This window comes from Thermobia domestica, chromosome 1, assembly GCF_964235325.1.
Source record: "Thermobia domestica chromosome 1, izTheDome1.hap1.1, whole genome shotgun sequence".
Lineage (NCBI taxonomy): Eukaryota > Metazoa > Arthropoda > Insecta > Zygentoma > Lepismatidae > Thermobia > Thermobia domestica.
In genome coordinates, this window is record NC_137454.1 from 167,407,874 (window position 1) to 167,430,080 (window position 22,207).

At 36.0% G+C, this 22,207-nt stretch overlaps 1 protein-coding gene across 2 annotated transcripts; it reads left to right on the forward strand.

The window, feature by feature from the left end:
* Window positions 1-4,497: 4,497 nt before the first annotated feature.
* LOC145690855 (uncharacterized) lies at window positions 4,498-22,169 on the forward strand. Of its 2 annotated transcripts, none has more exons than XM_081766224.1 (2): window positions 4,498-4,651; window positions 21,702-22,169. In XM_081766224.1, the coding sequence occupies exon 2, from the start codon at window positions 21,723-21,725 to the stop codon at window positions 22,167-22,169; it is 447 nt and encodes a 148-aa protein (XP_081622350.1). In that variant the 5' UTR covers window positions 4,498-4,651; window positions 21,702-21,722. The 2 variants fall into 2 exon arrangements, with proteins under 2 accessions (XP_081622350.1, XP_081622360.1); XM_081766234.1 differs by lacking the exon at window positions 4,498-4,651 and adding an exon at window positions 4,782-4,915.
* The last annotated feature ends 38 nt before the right edge of the window (window positions 22,170-22,207 follow it).

Below are 22,207 nucleotides of genomic sequence, written 5' to 3' on the forward strand. Positions count from 1 at the left end.
AAGCATCACGTGGCTAGGATGACCCGGGAGACCATTCTACGTCTTGAATGGAAAACATTATTGCATCCGCCATACTCCCCGGACATTGCGCCGTTTGATTATCACCTATTCCATTCCTTGGACAATCACCTTAGAGGACGCCAGTTCAAACCTCTAGTAAAGGTGCAAAATGCCTTTGATACCTTCTTCGCTTCAAGGCCCACCAAGTTCTACCACGATGAAATCCATGGCCTTCCAGAACGTTGGCAGAAGGCCGTCTATGCTGATGGGGACCATTTTTGATCTTCTAGGTGCGTCTTAGGTGACATCGATGTTCGAAGGTGCTGGGTGAAAAAGCGACAGAACTTTCTTGGTTACCTTTATATATATATATGGTACAATAAATGTACTGAAAACATAAAGCCGTTCTATTGATGTTAGCAATAGCAATGCTGTGGAATATACTAAATTGTAGCCATGCTATCAATTATATATAGCACTATATGTGGTTTTTCTGGGTAATCAATTTTAGTTAGAATAAACACAATGTTCAGACTGCAAAAAGTCAGTTTTTTTTTTCTGTCTCAAGAGTTAAAATCGAGCGCATTCCGTGATATTAAACGTAATAGGCCTACTCTTATTTATCACATTAATTTCGGATAACACGAGAATTTGAATAGGCACCTCTCCAAATTAGTTCGGATCAATGGGATTTCAGTATACGAGTATAGTAATATATTGTAGTTTTTTCTTGTAAACTACATGCATCTTCTGTAAGTTGGACACTTTTCAATGGAACCTATGGTAGCCAACATACGTAGAACGTACAGTACATTTACAAAGTTACAAAGGACACAGTGATGATTTCCGTGAGTGACTTGGGGAGAATCGTTACCAGGTTACCAGAAATCTCCTGCTTATTCAAAGTGCCCACGCGTGCCTACGAAAATCTGAAATCCTTATTGCATGTGTCACCGCTGGCACATGCCATAGAAACGTAGTTAAAAATAAAAGTACCATTCAGTCCTTATTTTGGTCAGCAGGTTGGGAACCATTGGCTGGCTTACCTTGCTTACGAAAATAACTTATTGATCTTACATCGCAAGATTCAATACTCGATTACGTCTCACTAGTCTTAGCTTTTAGCATAGATTCAATTTATAATATAATCGTATTTGTGCTTCTTGTTGGAAGATAACTGTATATCTTTTAACAATTTGGATTACAAGCCAATAAGATATTCGCAATATACTGTATAGATTACAATTCATGCGTAAAGTTAACTTAAGTTGCGTGAGTGAATGTATGCAACTTCATGACACTTCTGGGAAACAGAGTTGCCATATTTTGTTTTAATTCTTCCAGGAATTTTGCTCTAAACAGAAACCAGAATTTAGCTTTTTAAATTGCAACATTTTTTTTTTTTCGTTTTAGTTATTTCGTAAATACTCGTTAGGCATTGGGACCTTATTAGGAAATAAGCTTATTGAGCGGATAAACAAGCATTGTCAGCAAATTCATTGACCCTAAAAGTGAGACACTTTCACTTTCTTTGTTAGAGGATAGCACACTTTTCACTTCTGTGTTTACAATGTCACTTTCTACATCAAAACAAGTAACACAAGAGATGGAAGTAAAACAAGTTAGTTACGGAAGGAAGCTAGTTCCAGGATATTCAGCCTGCTAAATGGAGGTTGTATTATCACAGAAAAGAGTTTCATCTACGGTTATAGTTTTAGTAGTAAAGAGGGACGATGTAAAAGGGCTTAGTTGCTTCCCAGTCATGTGCAAAGAACTTTGGGTTTAATGTCTCTTTCAGTTACGAACATATATGAAACGAGACCTACTGAGTAACTTGTAATTCGAACCACGTGAGTTCCCGTCGGGAATCTAACCCTGATCTTCCATGCCAAAGGCGCGTACGTTAACCGCTCAGCCACGAAGAATCTCTTGCAAGATCTTTACAATCCCCCTAAACACGTTTAAAGACCACCAGTAAGTAGAAAGAGTAAAGTATTTAGAAAACTTACGTAAAAATAAAAGTATGCATAGAGTAAAAGTATTGATTTTCATTTGCAATATTGAAAGACACAATGTATGTTTACTTTAGAAAGAAGAATCATTCAGACTTACAGCAGAACGTTTCAAACTGGGTGTGCATTGTCTAGCAGTGATGTTACGGGGTCATGTCACCTGGATCACGACCTTTGTCCGTGTCACTCGTTTCTCACATTCGGCTATCCGGGAGCAGCCGAATTTTATAATTTAATGATGTCCACTACTCGAGCTCAAATATTCATGTGTTTGATTCTCTGTGATCGGTGCCATGTCTTGAATATTTCAAATATATTTTTATATTTATTCGTTTGCTCATACTGACCTCATAAAATGTTTCTTTTTGAAACATAGATTATACAAAAATATTACTAAAACACTGTTTAGGTTCAGCAGCATATCTTATTCTACACGACAAATTTTACACGTTCCTTTGATTAAACTTTGACGAGCCTTATAAGAAAAATATAGCTACTCATTGTCTGTAGTTATCTTTCAGTGCCATGCTTTGAAACACAAAGACGTACATAACTATTGAGAAAAATTTATGGATTTAATGAGAAGAGAGAGAGAGAGAGAGAGAGAGAGAGAGAGAGAGAGAGAGGTGAGAGAACCGTGTTTATTAGAATTACATTTGCAGCCTCATACGACGATGTTTCCTCATCTTTGGGCTATACCAGATCACAGGTGCATCCGTGCCACCGAGTTTGATGGGTCGTGACCGTTCCATCACCTGCTATATAAATATTTTATCAACGTTTTCTCCTCACAGTCAACAAAACTAGCCTGAAAAATAGGTTTTCCACATTCATCATGTAGGTAGAAGGAAATTTTCAAAACAGTAATAATATTAAGGAAATAAATATAATAAAGCCTCACTCCCTGGTATATTGTAGTGCTTCTCACTTGTTGCGGCCATGATTGTTGGTACAATCACCAGAGTTAATTCAAAATACCCTTCAGTTAATTAATTAATAATAACAATAATTAAAGAAAACTGTGGGAAAAATTTATCGATTTCATGTCCGAAGGGTGAGAATTAAAACCACTCCACGCCAAAAATGCCCGGGGTCACTTGCTTCTCGTTAGAGAAAGGATTGGACTTAAAAGAAAATCGGACTAAGGACAACGTGCAAAAATAAAGAAGCGTATACGAGGGTGAATGATAAGTCGATTTAACTCATTCGAATGTATGTTGTTCCTGTTGCATGTAATTATCGAGCGTAATCATGAGTTGTTTGACGTGCACCATGTATCAGTTATTACGTAGGCAGATTTATAGTATCTGTTTCTGCTTCATAGTCAATCTGAGACGTTCGATCAAGCGGTTGTTCGAATATTGTTAAAACATTATTTAAAGGAATGGGTGATATCGACGATAATTGCAGAAGAAATCTATGCTGTGGAAGGGATGGAAAAATGAAATGAAATATTTAAGTTTAACGTCCCACGGGAGGAAGGGATGGAAGCTTTGAATATTTGTATAGCCCCGCTCCCCGCAATAAGTTCAAGTGATTCAGGTCAGGGTGCACGAGATCATTTGCCATGTAGAACAATATCCTCGAACAGACTATAACTCTCAAATACACGTTAATTCGCAACACAGACAGAATCTTCTCAAAATAAATGTGTCGTTATCTTCGTTAACGGTAGTTTGTCTTATATCTTCGCTCTGCCCTGATTAGGGTAGAGCTTTTTCAGTGTCGTACCATGGGGAGGGCAAGCGGGGTGACGGACCCGGACGCTGAAGTAAGGGGGCTCAAAATTCGGAAGAAAAAAGAAAAGAAAAGATGGAAAGAAGAAAGAGAGAGGTAAAATTACTTGGAATATTACTAGTATGTACTGCAATCTTCTTCCTGCTTTAGGAAGTGGTCCTATAATGTTACTCATGTTAGGAAAATGCATGTGCAGATATATAAAATGGAAGGAAAAAAGCAATAAAAGTGCTCAAAATCAAGGAAAAGTGGGGTTTATTTTTGAAAAATTTCTTACGCTTCGTGCTAACCATAATGGCGCTTCGCGGCTGGTCTGTCAACCTCACTCATGTGTATAGGGACATCGTCGTATACTCTTGCCCCGGGCTCTGATTTTCCACGGCACGGCACTGCTTTTTTCAATGGACATCCAGCACACGCTAGTTTGTGTCTTTTATACTGTAGGTTATTTGTGTGAGAGTTCTAGGCTCCCTTCAATTTAATTTATGAGTGCAGTTATACTATATGGATCCACAGATTGTAAAATGTATAGAAAAAATTGGGCAAGTCTTTAATTTGCCCTCTTTATGTTGAGAACAGAAGCCAATCAACCCTTGCGGGGCTTCTAACCCGCTCCTCCTACTACTACTACTTATACTATGGATCCATACAGTAAAATTGCATGCATTTACGTTAAGTGGAGTATTGTCATGTGTCCCAGTGCAAATATTTAGCAGGACAATAAGAAGAATATTAGCGAAAGAAATAAATTTTCAACAATATTTCGAGTCTGGTACTACTGTAGAAGGTCAAAACAAAACAAAACAAGAGCGAAATGCAAACTATGACTTAAATACTGACATGTGGAAAACGTTGGGATATGAGAACGCAGTAGGCTTCAAACATGCATAATAAAGATTCAGGTATAATGTTTACATTAATAAGAGTCATACAACATTAGAATATAAAATAGGGGTTAGTTATAGGATAACTGATTCGTGCAACGACGTAGGTTTTTTTTTTATTTTTTTAAAAAATAATTTAGATTTCTCTCATCGAATACTTTTAAACTCGACAATTACATGGAAAATCTCATATGGCAAAGTTATCTATAGATCTCCCTTTGTAAATTTAACACACTTTTCGTACTTAACTAAGGGCACTACACACGCAGATATAAAGTACAGGTACGTTGTTTTTTTATTTTCGTATCAGTCGATAAGCAAATAAAAGTCGCTTTGTTACCCCCTTTGTAAGTTCGTACATACTCAATGAATAATCCCTAAAAGTATGAGCGTCCTGTACCTTCAGGAACTGATGCAGCTTCATGTATACTATATCCCTAAAACTTAATGCTTTATACATGTACAGCTGTCTAAATCGTGTTACCTTGTTTGGTAAATTAAATGAAGAATTGTTAATTGTTAATTGCAAGAGTTAGTTTAGATTTCTGGGTGTAGGGGCAACTGAAGTAAAAATAATTGCTAATGTTAGATTTGTCTCACGTATAATTTCTAGAGACGTATTCTTCATTTTCATGAAAATGATATAAATCAATACAAACTTTCGGGTGCAGATAGATTATACGGATCCACAGATTTGTAAAATTTACAGAAGAAATTTCTAATATTTTAATAGAGTAATGTGTAAGTAATAGAGTATGGTGTGTTCTTACCTGTGAGATGCGTATGTACGTGAAAATACATTAATGAAGGTCGAATCTGGTATGCACGTATTCGTCCATAAGGTAAGTTGTGACAAATGAACAATTTCTAAAATTTACAGAACAATTAACACAACGTTAAGTTGTCGAAACTGTTACACTGTAGGCCTACTTTAGTTTTAATAAATAAATGTATATACTCTGGTCAGAAGTGTTAATTATTCCTTTAGTGAATGCCAGAGTTGTGATGGATAGAGTTGCATTACAGAACAAATCAGGGCATTACTCGAACAGACGCTGAACCAAATTTTGACACATTTCTTACAATTTCAGGTTAGGTTGTACCTTCGTATTTCTTTTAGCAGAGCATGTACTAAAACAGGAGCTCCATTACTACTTACAAATTGACTTCAGGAGGGCTCAGTGTAAATACAGTGTGGACGTATGACATAAAACACGAACCAATTTGTGCTAGGTGGCCACTAAACAGCACGAATGCTATCTGAGTCAGGGCAGGAGGAGGCCCGAGCGATAGCTTCAAAATATTCGAGTAAATGTTTAAAATGACCACGATCCGAACAAAGACTGACATGTTTCCTGACCAATGAGCATCTTGTAAGCATATTCTCGAACACTTTATATCTCAGAAACGATAAAGTATCACATACATGTTCGTATAGAATTTTTTGTTGTCTGTTCCTGGAGATATCTGCGAAAATTTGGACATACTATATCGATCTACCAATGTGTATTATATATATATATATATATATATATATATATATATATTGAACAATTGTTATCCGCTTTGCGGATTACCTGCTGTTGCCCATTCCATGGATAATGGTAGTTCATTATATATGATGTATATACAGACACACTCAACATCCCAAGAGTAGGCACCATTTTCCCCCTTTATCCGCAATAGTTTCACAACGTAAAATGAAAGTCGTTTCTTATATATATATATGTATTTTTTGTTTTTGTTTGTTCAAGTTGCTTCGAACACATCGGATTTCACTGTACTAAGAAATAGAATGTAACTTCATTCGTGGTGGGTCATTCCATATCAATTTAGCATAGTGACTGAACGTCACCACCTCAGATTTTAATAAAATTTGATACAAAGATATCCTATAGATAGACTAAGAAAAATACCAAATTTCAGTTTTATATATCAACCGGTATTGAAGGTAGTGCTACGTAACGTTTGAAACAAATTTCAGAAAGAGCATGTTCAATGAATTTTGAAATTGTAATTGAGGCATTTATTCGGAAGTTGGGCGTCCGATACTTTTCGAGCAAAATCTTCATAAAAGCTTTTGAAATTCATAATTTTTCAATTCCTACGTTCTTAACTGAATTTAAGGTTCCTTTCGTTACATTGTTAGGTAAGGTTAGGTTAGGTTTGTATATACAACAGAGGTGCCCTTGGACGTTCGAACAAAGTTTACTATTTAATTCACACAGTATTGCCGAGCGAACGTTAGCAAGTGAAAGCGGGTTAGAGCCCCGCAGGGCACGTTGTTTTCAGTCCTCATTAAACTCTAATTATTTTTTTTTTCACACACACACACCGTAGTACTTCGGTTCGTATTGAAAACAATAACTTTCTCCACGTTTCTTCGCTGTCACCTCCATTCAGCACTTGCACGTGTTGTTGATGGAAAACAATATTGTTTCAATGTCTTATTACTGCATCCATAAAACTCATATAAACGGACTGGATTGGATTGGATAAACTGCTCACCGCTGACAGCATAAACCTTCGAGTTATTTTGTCTTTATACTGCCATATAAAGACAGTAAAGACAGTAGATCTTATGAAATTATGTAAAAATATTTAAATAAATAAATAAAACTAAACCAAGGATTGTTTACCGTTAGGGATGGGTACGAGTCGAGCTCAAAGGTAATTTTCTCAAGTCGAGTTCCGAGTGGAGTCACTGTTTTGAGGTCGAGTTTCGTGTTTCGAGTCGAGTTTAATAAATGGCTCGCTCGTTCAGCTCGTTTTGAAATCATGGCCTGATTAGACTGGAAAGCAAAAGACATGAGAAATGTAAGGAGTAATGTAGAATACTTTTAGTATTGCTAACGAAGGGGTGCATCTCGTCTCTTACTTTTAGCGCATCTTGTGGGTTACTTTTAGTGTGTGTCGTCTGGTCTCGATAACGAGACGACAAAAGATTTTTATAACGAGACAGCCTCAAATGTCATGAGCACCAATATAAGTATATAGTTCTTACCATCAATGTTAAGACCTGCACGGCTCAACTGAGCGAACTGCTCGAGCCGGCTCAGTTGGGATAAGCCATCGACTAGGCTCAATTGAACCGATGATTCGAGCCAGCTTGATTGGGATGAGCCACCAACCGGGCTCGAGCCAGCTTCGTTGAAACGAGTCCATCAGGTCGGTTCGGCTCAGCTCAACTGAGTTAATGACTCGCACTGTCGGTTAGATGAGCAATCAGCACTTCGTTTTGGTTCAGATGAGCCATCGGTTCGAGCCAGCTCGATTGGGTGAGTTGTTGGCTCGGGTCACTTATTGTTTCGGCTCGATAGTGAGTAAACTGTGTGGCGAGTCGCTCGAGCCGTTGACAACTCTAAACCCGGGACAAGCAGTTTTGAACATGTTTGGACTGTGCCCTATAACTTTTAACAATTTTTGGCTCGAGCCCGAATACTTGCTCCTCCGGAACTCAAAACCAAAACCTCATAACTGATGTCCTTGCCTCCTGAAGACTTCTCGACGACCGAGGTCGACAGTCAACTAGTTTTCAGTATTCAGATACAAACTGCCTAGCTTTCATGGTTATACACGGTGTTGTTGTTGTTATAATAATAATAATAATAATAATAATAATAATAATAATAATAATAATAATAATAATAATAATAATAATAATAATAATAATTATTATTATTATTATTATTATTATTATTATTATTATTATTATTATTATTATTATTATTATTATTATAAGTTGGAGTAGTAGTTTCATTGATATATATTGTCTATGTAGGATACTTGAAGAGAGTACTAGGACCTACACAAAGAGTTTAGCTCGAATTGGTTCGTTTTGGCTCGACTCGAATCAAAACTCGACCAGAATTCGAGTGGAGTTGGAGGAAATTTTTCGAGCCGAGTTCTTGAGTCGAGCTCAAAGATGCCTATTTTGAGTTGAGTCGAGTTTCAAAGAAAACTCGCTCGTGCCCATTCCTATTTACACTTGCTTGTTATCTTTAATAAAAAGGTTATTAATTATATTTCTGACATTTCCTCAAACACGATTATTTGTATTCAAACGGATTATCAGTCTTCACAAAATTACTCGCAATTGACAGTGATGAAATGCATTCATTTCTCGAAGTGTATTTAGCCTCATCAACTTTTTAATTTTATTTTATTTTTTTTTTTAAATCGGCTCTTTTTAGCATAGTCCCTTTGTGCGCTGTATGTGCTCGTTTGAGGACATGTTAAATTTGTACACTTACTATGGAAAGACAAACTAAAAAAAATTGTGTTACTCTTCTCCACTTTTGAATTCCCAAGCCCTTTCTTTGTTCGAGTAATGTTCGTATAAGAATCTGTACACTTTTCCAGCTATATACACGCTTAGAGACAGAGATCATAAGGTTTTACTAAGATAAGTAATCACTTCCAATTTTAATTTAATCTTTGTCGCTTGGAGGACGATACGATCGGTCACTGATAGAGCGCTCACCTCTAGTGTGGGGCGTCCCGGGTTTGTTCCCGCCAACGCAAATTTGTGGTGGACAACACTGTAACCGTAGTTTTCTTGCTGTTTTTTCACTTCCAAAAACATTCTCATTCCGCCAATTATATCATAATCATTCACTTCCATTACAGTCATCGTGTCTTCTCTTTTATGTTACTGGAAAGTGAAAATTATCCAGAAAGCTTTTATTGTTACTGGAAAGTGAAAATTATCCAGAAAGCAGCCAAAAGTATTGTTGAATTAAAGCATAACTAAGAAATCGAACTATTCGATCATACATATGGCAGTGATGGAATGGGACATGGGCCACTTGGGTCTCGACTTTTGTCTGAGTCATCCGGGTCTGGGTCTCGCTTCTCAGGCAGTCTGATTCGGTGACTGAACAAACCCGGAGACCCAGTAATACCCGGAAACTCAGAAACACGAGGTGACTGAGAAGCAACCAAAATAGCTCTGCAGAATTACTGCAAAATTTTATTTTATACTTGATTAATGATGTTCACTGCTTGAGATCGAACATTCATTTGTCTGATTCTTGATGTGACATTTCTTAATCAAGATAGCACGTTTTGAATATTTCAAATATAATTTCATGTTTATTCGTCTTCAAAATGCGGTTTTTGGTTATGGCTTATACAAAAAAGAATAAACAAAAACTGATTAACCTCAGCGGTAATTTTTATATTCTAAACAAGAAGCTTTACAGGTCGATTAAACATTAGCGATCTCTCATAAGAGAAACATCTGACTTATCTTTTCTTTGCGATTTTGAATGTTGGTAGCTTTATAAACGTTGTAGTTATCTTTCAGTGCAATACTGGACACACAGAAGCAAACACGCGAAAAATAAAACTATAGTTAGTGAAAAGCGGTGAGAGAGGAGAGAATCATGTTTGTTAGAACTACATTAGTAGCCTCACATACACTTCTCGTATATATGACGACTTCCGTCTCTGCGTCCTATCGAATCATCGGGTCACTCCGGATCATGGGTCTTGCTTTCTCAGTCATGGGTCTTTCTAGGTCTGATTGCAGTGTGTCTTCCGAGTCATGTTTCACGAAGTTCGTGACCCATTCCATCAGTAGTAGACTATCTATATGGCAACATCGAACATGTTATAAAGAAAAGAAAAAACAGAAATATCTAAAGATATTGAAATATCAAAAAATCGAAAACATTGAATATTGAAAATACAGTATCAAATACCGAAAACATCGATTCGTAAATGTTCCGGTATTGATGTTTAGATGTTCGAAAATATCTTATGGATGGATCGATATATCGAAATCTCGCACAGCCCTAGTTAGGATGCAGATAAGCATGTAGCCACACGTCTCATATAGACTCGTTCTCGCATTCTTCAAACAAACGATGCTCAAATATACTGTCTAGTATTAAACTCGTGATTTGGCACTTCCTCACATCGTATGCTGTTACAAATATGTTGATTCATCATTTTGAAATAATGATAATACAACAACAGCATTGTAGAAACGCCATATTATATATACCGTAATGTTATCCAATAACAACATTGTCGAAACTAACTTTCAGTAGTTAACAGAAATAGTTTGGCAACGGTTGATGACTGACAAAAAACAAAAGGCGGTGCAAATTTTATAACAATAAAATATGTTAAAGCACTCAAAACAATTAGAAATACGTCAGATGCACGTGTGTGAAATTGTCCCTCTTCTAAATGTCGATTCAAAGCCAAAATCAATAATTTGTATTCTATTTGTGATTGATTGTTTTGTGAAGTTCACACTACTCTCAATTTTCAAAATTTGATTCAAAACTATGGACGCGCACAAGACGAGACGAGTCGAAATTTAAGTCTCTCTACTCGTATCGAGAAAATGCTGTCTCGACTCACTCGATTCAAAATCTAAAGCCATCGTTTATTTGAAAAATATAAAAATAAATTTAGACATAATACATATGTATATAGATAATTTATACAGGCATATATATATATATATATATATATATATATATATATATATATATATATAAAGATAGGCTTGGGCTTTGAATCGAAATTTGAAAATAAGCGAACATCGTTTCACAGTGTGAAAGACTTCCAAACTATGTGAATTCAATACTCAAACATGAAGTAACTCATCTATAAGTACATATTGCAATAGAGTAATAAGAACAAAGATAGAACATGTTACTCGGACGCTGAATTCATATAAAAAAAGCCATTAGTCGCTGTCACTTATTGTTTTTGTTCTATGGCGATAAAGGTTGAAACTAAAAATTGTTTATTTCAACCACTTTCGGATTGAATAGAGGCCTAAGGAAGGAGATCAAACCTATTTTTGGGACACTGAATCGATTGCCAGAAACCATATCTCTGCGGAAATCCGAATTGAAACCGTAAGTAATAGTATATTTTAGCTACTTTCGGTTTTGGTAGAGTTTGTGGATAGTCATAGCATGTCGTCTCGACATAAGTTAATGCCTATAAACACTAGTAAATTTGAACTATTTCTGGTTTTGGTAGGGGCCGCGGTGGCTCAGTGGTAGAGCGTTCACCTTTGGTGCTTGGGGTCCCGGGTTCGATCCCAGCCCCCGCCAAGTGAACTTTGTGGTGGACAAACACCGTGTGCGTGGGTTTTCGGGGTTCTCCCACTTTCTTCATTCCACCATTTCGTTCATTACTCATCATCACCGTCTCCTTTAGCCTAACCGGCATAACCGTGGGACGTAAAACTCAAAGATTTCATTTCATTTTTTTCATTTCTGGTTTTGGTAGTATTGTGGATAGTCACATTGTCTTGAGACGCCGAATTGTTTGTAAAAACCGTTTTCGTTCTGTGGTGAAAACGTTGAAACCTGGACCGGAAATAGCTAGTTTGCACCACTTCCAGTTTCAATAGGGAGTTAACAAAGCAGATGGAACGTACTCTTGGGACGCTGAATCGATTGCAGAAAACGCATATTGATTGCATGCACTGTTTTTGCTTTACGGAAATCAATTCTGAAACCGAAAGAAATAGTAAATTTTAACCACCTTTGGTTTCGATAGATTGTTGTGGTTAGTCATGATACGTTGTCTTGAGATGCTTAATCGTTTACAAATAATGCACTTTTGCCTATCTGTTACCGATTTCGATATATGACGATAAATGTTGGAACCGTAAGTAGGAGTAAATTTTAATCACTTTCGGTTTTGGTAGTGTGTTGTCAATAGTCATGTTATGTTGTTTTGAGATCCTGAATAGTTTGTGAAAATACGCTTTGTTACCGTTTTCGTGTATGGCGATAAATGTTGAAACCAAAACTAGAAATAGCTAATTTGAATCACTTCCAGTACTAAAAGAGAGTTAATGAAGCAAGTGGAACTTACTCTTGAAACGATAAATCGTTTTCAAAAAATCACTTTTCGATATATGTTACCGTTTTCGTTCTATGGCGCCGGTTTGAATAGAGAGTTAGCGGAGGAGATGGAAACTATCCTTAATATGCTGAATCAATTTCAAAAAATCGCATCTCGATATCTCTTGCCGTTTTTGCTCTGATGTTTGTCAACAGACGGACAGCGCCCCTTATGCATAGCATAGCTTGGAAGTCGAAAAAAAAAAAAGAAAAGGATCAGTGTGAAGTTGGCCACGAACTTCATTTTGTAAATATATATTGATTTTTTTTCGAAACAAACTATATTTTTTTTCAAAACTGTCAATAACGAAAAATTGATTTTGGTTTTGAATCGAAATTTGAAAGGGGAGAGGCTCCATACACATATCAAAATACCGATATATTGTTTTTGATGCATTTATTTTTATACAGTTGTGCAACAGCTTTATTTTATCATTCTGTGCATACATATATTCTCCCTGGTAGTCAAAACTACGAATAAAATGAAAACTACTCCATTTTACACAACTAGGTGAATCGTATGATGTATACCGATGCTTTCACTCTTCACTTGATATGCTCCTATAGAACTTTTTTTTTTTTTTTTTTTTTTTTGGTTGATTGGTTATAGTAGGAAGCGTGAATCTACGCCTTACGTGGAATCCAAACCATGAGCTCCCATCGGGAATCAAATTCGGGTCTCCTGCGCAGAAGACGCGTACGCTAAGCATATAGGCAATAGTTTATAGACTATTTTGTGTTTACATGGCTTAGGCATCTAGTATCTAAATTACTACTTTGAGAAAAATGGATGCACTGTAACAGCTCTTTTCCCCAAAAATACAACACTGACGCCCACCGCTGTTGCTTCCTTGCATGTATTAACGCTAAATGCTTTCTTAACAAAAACTTGAATTTACACCTTTCATCTTTTTCTGCATCTCATAATAGATAGGAAGGGAGTTCATATATAAAAATATACTCTTTAACATGTAAGAGTACAGATTTTTATATATAACAAACTTAGCAAAGAATTTCACTATACTTGTTTTCTTCATCCGAAAAAAAAAATAATAAAATAAATAAATAAAAAGTACTGGTCTCGTTCCCCTTTCTTATATTTCCTGGACGTGAGATTATGGTGGGTAATGGAGTACACTCTAAGGATCGATCTTTCATGTTGATCTATGCATAGCCAATTACGCAGCACTCAAGCCCCGTTTGTGGTTCGGAATTAATAGTTGGTTCCGTCCTTTATAATTTCTAAGTTGTATTGTTAGAGTAGCATTTATAATTTCTAAGAATGAAAAGCACAAAACTTCAAACCCAAACCGATTTTTAAAATTAAATCAGGACATGCTGCAGTTAATACTGAAATATTACTTACGAAATATGAACAAAATCATAATAGGCGTTTTCGGAAAACTACGTCAGAAAAAAACTCATCCTAAAGTGTATACTACTCCTTTCCATGAGAAATAACTTTTTTGCAATACTGTGGGGAATCTAATGAATATTTATTTACGAAGTGATTTGCTACAATTTATACATTGATATTTTGCTATTTTTGCAAATAAGATACCACTCTATAATGGACTAACAATTTAACCACTTCTTTCATTAATTCCAAGTATTTGATAATAACTATAGTATCTTCGTAAATACAATACTATTCTCTCTATCTCTCCCTCTCTCTCGCTCTCGCTAACCCTGCCATTAAAGCTATTTTTTCTTTTTCTCTCTCTTTCTTATATTATCTTCATCGCTAAATAGCGTTATGACCACACCGACAGTACATGAAGTTTTAAAGGAGTAACGCATTTCAAAACTCCTGTACTGGATAAAGAAATCAAATTTTTGTACTTTACTCGTTAATATATTGTACAGATCAATGGCATACGATATGAACTTGGGTGCTTGAACTCCTCTTTATAACGTTGTGTGTACGCCACTGGAGGTTCTTGTGTTCAATTTGAGTTGCCATTTATGACATCTTTGATTAAATCTGTGCTAAGCAAATGTGTATTTAATTGCAATTCCAGTATTACGTGAACAAAGGGAAGCAATATACTGCAAATACCGAAAAAAAAGTCGTATTTTCGCTATTCAGTGTTCTTTACAAGAAATGGCACGATTAGCTTCGAACTTCTCTTTCCGCACAAACTGCAAATTACTGGACAATGGTCAGTGGTATCGGGTTACTTAGAGGGATGGAAGTATCGAAAAAAAAAAAAAAAAATTCCTACGAAGGTCGCAGACAAACGATATCCCACACCCTCTGCTCCATCCTTCGCGAGGGAAAAGAATAAAAAAAGGGAGGTAAACTTCTAACTCAAAGGTCTTGTCCTATCTTCCAAATTGGGCTCGACAACACTGCCGTCTATTTTTGGAAGTTTCGTAAAAACTGCAAACTATGCCCCCTGCGAACGCAAAATTGTACTTTTTTCTGACGACACTATTTCATGACTGTAGACTAACCTTAAGAGAGTTTATGACATACAACCTTTAATGTTCCGGTTCACTACTCGAATTCGAAGTGAATTGAGTATGTGAAAAATCATGTAATCAGATTACAATAATCGGAGCAGTGAATCGGACTAACGTGGTCCAGTAGACAATGAAGTATTAATTGATAAAAATACATAATATACATATTTTCCGGAAAGTATACTTTGCTCGTACTCGCTTCATATTAATTTTCAGTCACAAATTCTTTTGTAAAGTGCTTAGACGAAAAACAAAAGTATATCAAGTAAACCTATTTACTTAATGGAAGCTATAGGATGATAGCATATATCATATATAGAGAACGGAAAAATATTCATACTTTGCGTCTTTGCCAAATTATTAAAACAAATCATTTCAAGGCTTCGCTGGCCCCTTTGTCAGGGTATCATCTTCTGCTGCGCTACCAACTAAAACATGATGGTAGATATAAATAAATAAATTGATTTACATACGTTGCGTATATTATTTTAATTCATGTCCAATCATTTTGATGCACCTATAATACCTGGCATCTTCTTCATGGGAATGTCCTTGAGCATCTAAATCAAATAGATTATTTCACGTAATAAAAATTTTTCACCATTGGACAAAATAACACTTCTCAAATACTCTGCAGAATTCAAAAAATCTCAGAATAAAATATACTTGATGACTTCATTATATGTAGTCATATGTGCGATTTTGACACAAGGACAAAATTCCCATGAAATAGGTGTCAGCTATTATAGGAGTGCCGAAATGATCGGACATGAATTAAAAAAGGAAAGTGTGTGCGTATGTTGGATTTACATATTTTCTCTCTTCATAGTGTACATATTTTCGTAGCGTTATATATATATATATATGGTGCCTTCCATTTCAATTCAGGCAGAGCATGTACCATCACCATCTCAGATATTGTTGAAATTTTTTTTATAGCAACTAGACATGTTTTTAAGAGACCCATATTTTTTTGTTTTGTCGAAAAAAATTTTCCCGCCAAGTAATGGGCCATCAAAGACGGGGAGTACAATTTATGAATTGTAGAAGACATGGAAAATGGTCAATTTCGGAGCCTCACCATTCGACTATGGAGACAGGTAGAGTTATAATTCTTGTTGTGGTATGTACATAGGGATATAAATAAACTATATTTTATTATAGTTTGGTTTGCGCATGCGTATCTTTTTGTACATAAATTAACAAATGAACGTCAATTTATCTGAAAAGTCGAAGTTTGCGAATTTTTTTCAAGCACTTCCGGTTCGAATTTTAAAATTCTGTTTTCACGGTTGGTAAGACCTAGTTACCCGCTCTCCGAAAAAAATTTTGTATCGCTTCTGTGGTCAACCGTTTTGTCGCAAAAAATTCGAGAAATTGTAAAATTTTCAAAAATCGCCATTTTTGGGCGCCATTTTCTCGAAAACACCATTTTTTAAAATTCTGAAATTTTGTCAGATGGTTCAACTTTACCTGAATAATAAACACACCAAATATCATTCTCGACCAATGCTTCATGGATTAACTGCAGCCTTTTAAAGTTAGCGAAGTTTCGCTAATTTTGATGTCACAGTTAACAACACTGGAAACAATAAAAGTGCAATGATTTGATGATGTTTGTGGTTCATATTCATTAAATGAAGAATAAAAGGTTTTCTTGGCTAGTTTTTTATTATTTTGAACAAAGAGGCTCTCTGAAATAGTAAAATGAGCCCCCCCCCCTACTCCTCCGTTTTCTTAAACTGAAGTGATCTGAGGTGGAAATTACGATTACGAAACACACAAATTTTAAGTTTACTTGAAATGGCCATCCAATGAATTCTGATGATCTATAAAAGGCCTAAAGTATTACCTCAGTATGATTTGGAATGCTCCAGACAAAATCTCAAATAAGTGTGATGTCATTACAGTGATCGAAAAATGACAAAAAGTTAAAAAAAAAAAAAAAATCGAAACGTTTTCTTACGCGTTCCAAAGAAATTTACTGAATTTTTAAACAGAACAATCCCAGCATAAAAATCGGTCACTCGGAATTTTATAGTATTCGACTAAAGTGTGTCAGTCCGCAACCTGAGAGGGAAGTGTGTGTGTGTGTGTATTGTGCAAATTTTAAGTTAGCTGCTACTGCGTTGCTACAAATCAAAGGTGCAACCTGTATTGAAGCTGTCATGAGTGACCTATTTCCTTTAGTAGTATGATCCGTAGAAAATGACAGCTGTCTTCTTCAAGAATGTGGTGAATGTCCTGGAGTGGAAGAAATAAGTGTGGTGTCTTTAATTATTGATCCTGATGAAAATGAAAGTGGTTACGTATGCCATATGGAAGGATAATGATCTCGTTAAAAAAAAAAATTAATAAATAACTGTGCCACTTTCTGTTTTCGTATCGTACATTGCCGGTTTAACTGTAAGAATTGTAATTCATGACTACATCAAGAAAATCCAAAGAGAATCAATTGCTACCGAAAACCACCGTATAAAATTTCAAGATACAAATTCTATTTTACTTCATGTGGACTTCGTTGAAAACTGGATTGTTATTCTGCAAAGTGAAATTCAGAGTTATCACCAAAATATGAAACAATTGACAGTTTTGTTGTAATAAACGACGATAAAACACACGATTCGGCTCATGTACTCATAGTCATAGACAAGATTCTAAACACTCGAAGAAAAGCGAAAATATATTTTATAGAAAAAGGTTTGAATACGTGAAAATAGGTGTCTACAATTTCCCAAACCGTGTCAGTGATTTCTGATGGTGCTGCATCCCACTTTAAAAATCGCTTTCAGATGTTCGAGATGCAGACAGGTCCGATAAAGCAGTGTTTTTGCAGTGAAATCGGCCATTCAAGGGTCTCTGCGACGGTAGTGGGGAAGGGAGGGGGACAAAGAATGTGGCAACGCACCATAGCCTTAGGCTAAAACAGATACACAGTATTAAAACCGCAGAAGAAAAAAATGAAATGAAATCTTTAAGTTTTACGTTCCACGGTTATGCCGGTTAGGCTAAAGGAGACGGTGATTATGAGAAATGAATGAAATGGTGGAATGCAGAACGGCACGAGCTGGGATTGAACCAGGGACCCCAAGCACCGGAAGTGAACGCTCTACCACTGAGCCACCGCGTCCCCACTAAAACCGCAGGAGAATTCGTGAGTATAGTGCAAGTACAAACTCCGGGTATTACTCTCGTTTTGTTACCTGGAACTGAATTCGACGACTTCCGGAAGAAAAAAGGGAAAGTATGCGACCGGTGACTGGTATTCAACGAAGTTATCTTTGGCTTTCGGAAAATTGCGAAGTTTTTATGGCAGTAATGGGTCACCATGAACTAACTTCATACTTCCCCCAAAATCGAACTTTTGCAATTCAAAGTGTAGATTTAAGAAATCTGCAAAAAGGAACTTTTGTTATATATGCAGCGCTACGTATGATAACCAGTGGTGCGAAGCAGAAATATTGTGAATAAATCATGAATTACGTGAAGTTAGGTGCTGTTTATGCTTCCACATGAACCTTCAGCAGGGTACAGGTTTCCAGAAGAGCATAAGAGAAGTGAAAATAAGTGTTTTGTGACTATCGACAATGTGCTACGCAGGGGCGGATCCAGGACGAACTTCTGGGGGGGGGGGATTGTAATACTGCTACTTAGAGCTACTTTTAAGAGCTCCAAACTCTGGGATGGGTTTTATTTATATATAAATAAGAAAGTTTCTTCTTCTGAGGGGGGAGGGCGGCAATCGTCCCCCTAGATCCACTCCTGGATGAGTTATGAGTGAACCAACATCTATTGGAGCATCTGCACGGTTACATGCTATTAGCAAAAAAGACAACAACCAAGCAAATGATTGGTCCATGTAAAAAAAAAAAAAAAAAAAAAAAAAGTGAAATTTTGTTTCCGAAGACCATTTTAAGTAAGTGAACTTGAAATTTGTGTGTTTCGTAATCGTAATTTCCACCTCAGATTACTTCAGTTTAAGAAAACGGAGGAGTAGAGGGAGGCTCATTTTACTATTTCAGAGAGCCTTTTTAATCAAAATAATAAAAAAAACAGCCAAGAAAACCATTTATTCTTCATTTAATGAATGTGAACCACAAACATCATCAAATCATTGCACTTTCATTGTTCCCAGTGTTGCTAACTGTGACATCAAAATTAGCGAAACTTCGCTAACTTTAAAAGGCTGCAGTTAATCCATGAAGCATTGGTCGAGAATGATATTTGGTGTGTTTATTATTCAGGTAAAGTTGAACCGTCTGACAAAATTTCAGAATTTTAAAAAATGGTGTTTTCGAGAAAATGGCGCCCAAAAATGGCGATTTTTGAAAATTTTACAATTTCTCGAATTTTTTGCGACAAAACGGTTGACCACAGAAGCGATGCAAAATTTTTTTCGGAGAGCGGGTAACTAGGTCTTACCAACCGTGAAAACAGAATTTTAAAATTCGAACCGGAAGTGCTCGAAAAAAATTCGCAAACTTCGACTTTTCAGATAAATTGACGTTAATTTGTTAATTTATGTACAAAAAGATACGCATGCGCAAACCAAACTATAATAAAATATAGTTTATTTATATCCCTATGTACATACCACAACAAGAATTATAACTCTACCTGTCTCCATAGCCGAATGGTGAGGCTCCGAAATTGACCATTTTCCATGTCTTCTACAATTCATAAATTGTACTCCCCGTCTTTGATGGCCCATTACTTGGCGGGAAAATTTTTTTCGACAAAACAAAAAAATATGGGTCTCTTAAAAATATGTCTAGTTGCTATAAAAAAAAGTTTCAACAATATCTGAGATGGTGATGGTACAATTTTATATTTTTTTGCCTGAGTTGAAATGGAAGGCACCATATATAAAAAAAAAAAAAAAAAAAAAAAAAAAAACAACTTCATTTTGATGTATCCAGAGAGTGGTTATCTTTTTTACCTGTAAATAATAATAGTCCAATATAAGGTAGCTAGTGAGAAGTGTGGATCCTGGACAATAAAGTCGACATTTGTGTGTCAAAGGGTACCCGCAATTTATTATAATAATCTAGTAAAGTTTCAATGGACATACGTGAGCTTTTGGCCTTTGTAGGTTGGAGCTCTTGTGGTTTGGATCCGAGGTTAGTGTGTAGTTCTACATGTTATATACCTTCTGTTCTGACATTAGTATTTTAAAGACGTTTATTGTATAATTATCTCGGCTGAAAATCGTGTGTTTCATAAGCAGAATATCCTTCAGGCGTTGGATAAACAATGTTTAAATCAAACAATATATTAATACGCTCAGGAATTCTTACAGTCATTTTACTTACAGGTAACTGTAATTCTTAAAATTGCCTTGCCCTTTCTTACTTTCGGCTCTCTCCTGGAGAGTTGATTACGGAGGTTAAAATCAAAGAAAGAATAATAAAAATTAAAAACATCAGAAAAGTAAGAGAAAAGGACTCACCAGTGTCGCACGGAAAAAAAAAGTCCAAATTTCTGGTTACTCATCTAATGATGGAGCAGCATATTGTAACCTGGCGGGTTCAATTCGTGTATTCCTTTGTTTTGTAGTGGAAGGTTGCCAGTTCCAGTTAGTGCTTTTATCTCAATGCCAATTACGTCTCCATGTTTTACTCCACCACCCCTTATCTAAATCTAGCTTTATATTTATTAAACAAATCACCAAATTTTCGAAAATAGGCTTCTCAGTTTCATTTTTAGTCCCGAATAAAATTTCTGTATCATTAATATTCCTGTATCTGCTTTGGCGTCTCTAATATTGTCTGTAACTCATATTTTGAGTATTCTTTTTGTCATTCCTCCTGGTGAGCTCCTTCGTGGCTAAGCGGTTAGCGTACGCGCGTTTGGCGTGGGAGACCCGGGTTCGATTCCCGGTGGGAGCTCATGTGGTTCGGATTCCACGTTAATCAGTAGGTCCACGTCTCATATAGCCTCGCTGCTGAACGGGACGTAAAACTCAAAATCAACTCAACTCATTCCTCCTGGCAACTACATTTTGTTGAAATAAAATCTTGATTTTTCATTGGGATCAGTATAGTAGTTCTCAAATTGAGTGATTTTTTTCTTTCTTTTTCAAAGGTTTTTGGGGTACGGAAATCATATTGTGTAAAAATCTTATTTAATGCAATTGTCAACTTGGAGTATATAGATAGATCCATCTCCTTACTTATTGTCAGTAGTTTTGGTTTCAGGATTGTCGGAACATAAATCCCTTTTAACCTGATTGTATCAAGTTTGGATACCCATTCATACTACGTATCTTCAGCAAGTAATTAATTTTAGTTCAATGAGGTAAGTCGTATAGTACTAGTATTAAAAAAAAAAGTATAGAGATAAAAATGCAAGTAGGACCTGGAAACCTTTCACTGCAAAACAAAAGAATGTACAAATGCAATCCTCCATGTTGCAGTGTGCTGTTTCATCATGAGATAATAACGAGAAGTTTGAACAAGAGTTTTTTTTTTCTCTGGTCGAACGCGGTAAGTCCATCCCTTTTACTTTCCTGATATTTTTAATGTTCTTTGTCCTGTTTTTAACCTCCGTCTTCAAGTCACCAAAGAAGAGCCGAAACCTAGGAGGTGTAAAGTGTTTTTAGGAATGATATTACCTGCAAGTAAAATTGTATGTTTAAATCAAGTAAGTTAAATTCTAAGTAATTTGCATACAAAAATAAATGCAGAAACAATTCTAAAAGATGTTTTTATTTATTATAGGTCATTACATAGCTGATAAACATGAGTAATGATGTACTACAAGAACAAGGGAGTGACAAAGAGGTGGCTGATATCAACGATATATTCGAGTCGATCGCATTCAGCGACGATATTACAGTGAAAAATGGTTTTGAACAAGGCTTTCAGAAAGGAGCGAGTGACGGAAAAGTAGAGGGCTTCCATTTAGGATACCACAGAGGAATAGAGCTTGGAACTGAAATTGGGTTTTTCAGAGGCTTTGTAATGATGTGGTTGTCTTTAAAAGATCAGAAACCAGGTTCAGTGAATGAAAAGGCTGAGAAGGAACTACATAAACTTTTGAAAATGGTTGATCAATTTCCAAATACAAATGTGGAAGATGTTGACATAATATTATTGAGAGACAATTTACGATCACAATACAAGAAAACTTGTGCTTTGTTAAAGATAAACAGTAATTTGCCTGTTACCGAAAGATTGACCTTTTGACAAAAGTGTTATCCTTAAGTATTCGAGATTTTTTTTTT

What these genes read in the sequence shown, in the direction of transcription:
- LOC145690855 (XM_081766224.1), top strand. Translation starts at nt 21,723, where the DNA reads ATGAGTAATGATGTACTACAAGAACAAGGGAGTGACAAAGAGGTGGCT.